Raw genomic sequence first — 2,594 nt, 5'->3', positions numbered from 1 at the left:
GGAGCCAAGGTTCGAAACAAATTGAAAACCTTTTTAATTTACAGCAAATCAAGCAAACAAAGAGTAGGAAAAGAAAACAACCAGAAATCGTACCCGTAGTATGGGAACGAGACCGTCTTTAGCGATAGCCTGCATCAGGCGCGGGGCTCCAGTCAAACTCTGAAGGCCTGCGCCGCAGGTGGAGAAGAAGGAGCCAATCACAATCACCCAAGGTGATGGCCACGCCAACGTACCAATCACCAGGTTCCCGTTGACGCCCTCCCCAAACCTGGGAGAAGTAGGGGAAGATAGGAGTCACAACTGAACTAGTGTTTTGTTTAAGGAGCTTTGCGGGAGTATTTGAATGATCCTTACTTGTCCCTGAGGACCACCCCTTCAATGCAGGCCCCAAACAGAATCACACTGGACATGTCTACAGTTTGCAGGATCAGGAGGAAACAGTGATTGCGTGATGGTGAAATAGGGGTGATAGAGGGTAATAGAAGGGGGTAATAGAATCCAGTCAATTATTAACGTACTACATAAGTCAAGGCAGGAATGAAGAAACAAAAACCTGAAATAACGACGTCCACAACTGATTGATTAATTACACTTCAAAAGTGAACAACATGTACAATTAATTGATCAACTGATCAAAGTTCTAGAGCAGTTCCTTAGGTTTCATTTTTTTCTTCCTAATTTAGCAATAAATTAACAATATAATTAATATTAAATATAATTAATGATTAATAAATTAATCAAACACAATTATTAACATTTCTAGAAAATAAAACAACTGCATTGAGAAGGAAGCCTTGTCGTGGTGTCGCCTGTAGGGGGCGGCAGTGAAAGGATACAGACGAGGGAGGTTGTGGTGATGGCTGCGATGGTTCCGATGGGGATCGACTTCTGGGCATCACGTAGGTCCCCAGAGCGGTTGGAGCCAGCCATGATTCCTAAACAGGTCAACAAACACACATAGTGTGGTATGATAGCATGAGTTAAAGCCCCCCTAAAAAAGAAAACGTATCCATTTGATCCTATAGAACGTTATTCTGATTTCCAAATCTATTCTAGAACTACTTTGAGTCAACAGGGCCATTAAACCAAGTCTAAATCCCACACAGTACATATGATGTGCACCCTGTATCAACCAGTAGCTTTCATGGGGACATTCATTATGTACTCCTTTTGTCATGTTTGTCCCAAACCCAGCGTTGAAGCGACCCCATGGAACAGGAACACGACAGAAGGGCGTCTAACGCCGGATGATACCCACCTGTCACGGAGGGGAAGTAGATGCCGACCAGCAGGGTGAAGAAGCTGGTGATGTCGGCGAGGACGTAGCTGTTGGAGTTGGTCATGGGGTCGTCTACGCCCTCCACGGACGCCGCGTCCTTGTTGGCCACCAGGTCGCCCTTCTCGTAGTAGTTCCCAAACAGGTTGTCTGGAGAGAGAGGGACGCCACAACATGAGAAAACAGAGGCAAGGGCCTACACTCAAGAATACATAAAAAAGCAAGCTGGGAAGAAGTGTTGACTAAACTGAATAGCTTTCAGTTTGGGCTTGTATGTATCCCAGGAGAGGCCTTACGGAGCCTGTCCAATAAGGCCCTAAAGGGATTTGGCATGCTACCACAAAAGCACATAGGCACTGTTTACAGCGGCTGGAAAACAGTTGTAAACAGTGCTTCTTCAGGATTATGTATTGTTCAGAACAGAACAATGTTATTTTTACAAAATAAAGTATGGTATTGTTGCGTGGCTAATGCTTCTTGAAGATATTTTAATAACAATAGCAATAGAAAATGTATGGTACCGTTAGATTTTGCCTTTTCCATGACATTGTCGACTACGTGTCGACAATGTCGACAGCAACAGGTCTACAAAAGGGAAGTGTTGAACCCCGACCGGGATAACGAACCCCGACCGGGTTAACTAACCCCGAACGGGTTGACGGACCCTGGCCGGATTAACGAACCCCGACCGGTTTAGTGAACCCCGACTGGGTTAAGGAACCCGACCGGGTTAACGGACCCCAACCGGGTTAGCGAACCCCGACAGGGTTAAGGAACCCGACCGGGTTAACGGACCCCGACTGGGTTAGCGAACCCCGACCGGGTTAAGGACCCACCTGCTAGGATCCCGCTGGTGACCCCGGGGATCCCCTGGATGCGGGTGACGTTGTTGTCGCTGAAGTAGCGGTCGCAGGTGGCGTTGAGGAAGGGCGAGTCGCAGAACATGTTCCACAGCTGGGTGGTGACCATGGTGCCGTTGGACGACTCCATGGTCTTGGCACACACGTCAAACTTCTTCGAAATCAGGGTACGGTTCCCCAGCAGACACACCCTGAAGGAGGAGGAGGAGGAGGAGGAGGAGGAAGGGGAGGAGGAGGATGAAGGGGAGGAGGAGGAGGAGGAGGGGGAAGAGGAGGAGGCGGAGGAGGTAAACGGAGGAGGAGGAGGAGGAAGAGGAAGGGGAGGAAGAGGAAGGGGAGGAGAAGGAGGATGAGGAGGGGGAGGAAGAGGAAGGGGAGGAGGAGAAAGAGGAGAAGGAAGGGGAGAAGGAGGAAGGGAAAGAGGAGGAGGAAGAGGAAGATGAGGAGGAAGGGGAGGA

At 48.8% G+C, this 2,594-nt stretch overlaps 1 protein-coding gene across 1 annotated transcript in view; it reads right to left on the bottom strand.

Moving 5' to 3' along the window:
- The window catches only part of LOC132466515 (solute carrier family 12 member 5-like), a 140,285-nt gene that overhangs the window by 12,838 nt on the left and 124,853 nt on the right, over positions 1-2,594 (bottom strand). Inside the window, exons 8-12 of the mRNA XM_060063770.1 lie at positions 2,113-2,327; positions 1,259-1,426; positions 837-935; positions 355-412; positions 62-268 (exon numbers count right to left, since the gene is read on the bottom strand). Of these exons, the coding sequence (XP_059919753.1) occupies positions 62-268; positions 355-412; positions 837-935; positions 1,259-1,426; positions 2,113-2,327 (747 nt within the window). The remainder of the gene's footprint in view (positions 1-61; positions 269-354; positions 413-836; positions 936-1,258; positions 1,427-2,112; positions 2,328-2,594) is intronic.

Source organism: Gadus macrocephalus, chromosome 1, assembly GCF_031168955.1.
Source record: "Gadus macrocephalus chromosome 1, ASM3116895v1".
Classification (NCBI taxonomy): Eukaryota; Metazoa; Chordata; class Actinopteri; order Gadiformes; family Gadidae; genus Gadus; species Gadus macrocephalus.
Note: the sequence above shows the minus strand (reverse complement) of the source record. Positions and strands in the feature narration are given on the sequence as shown.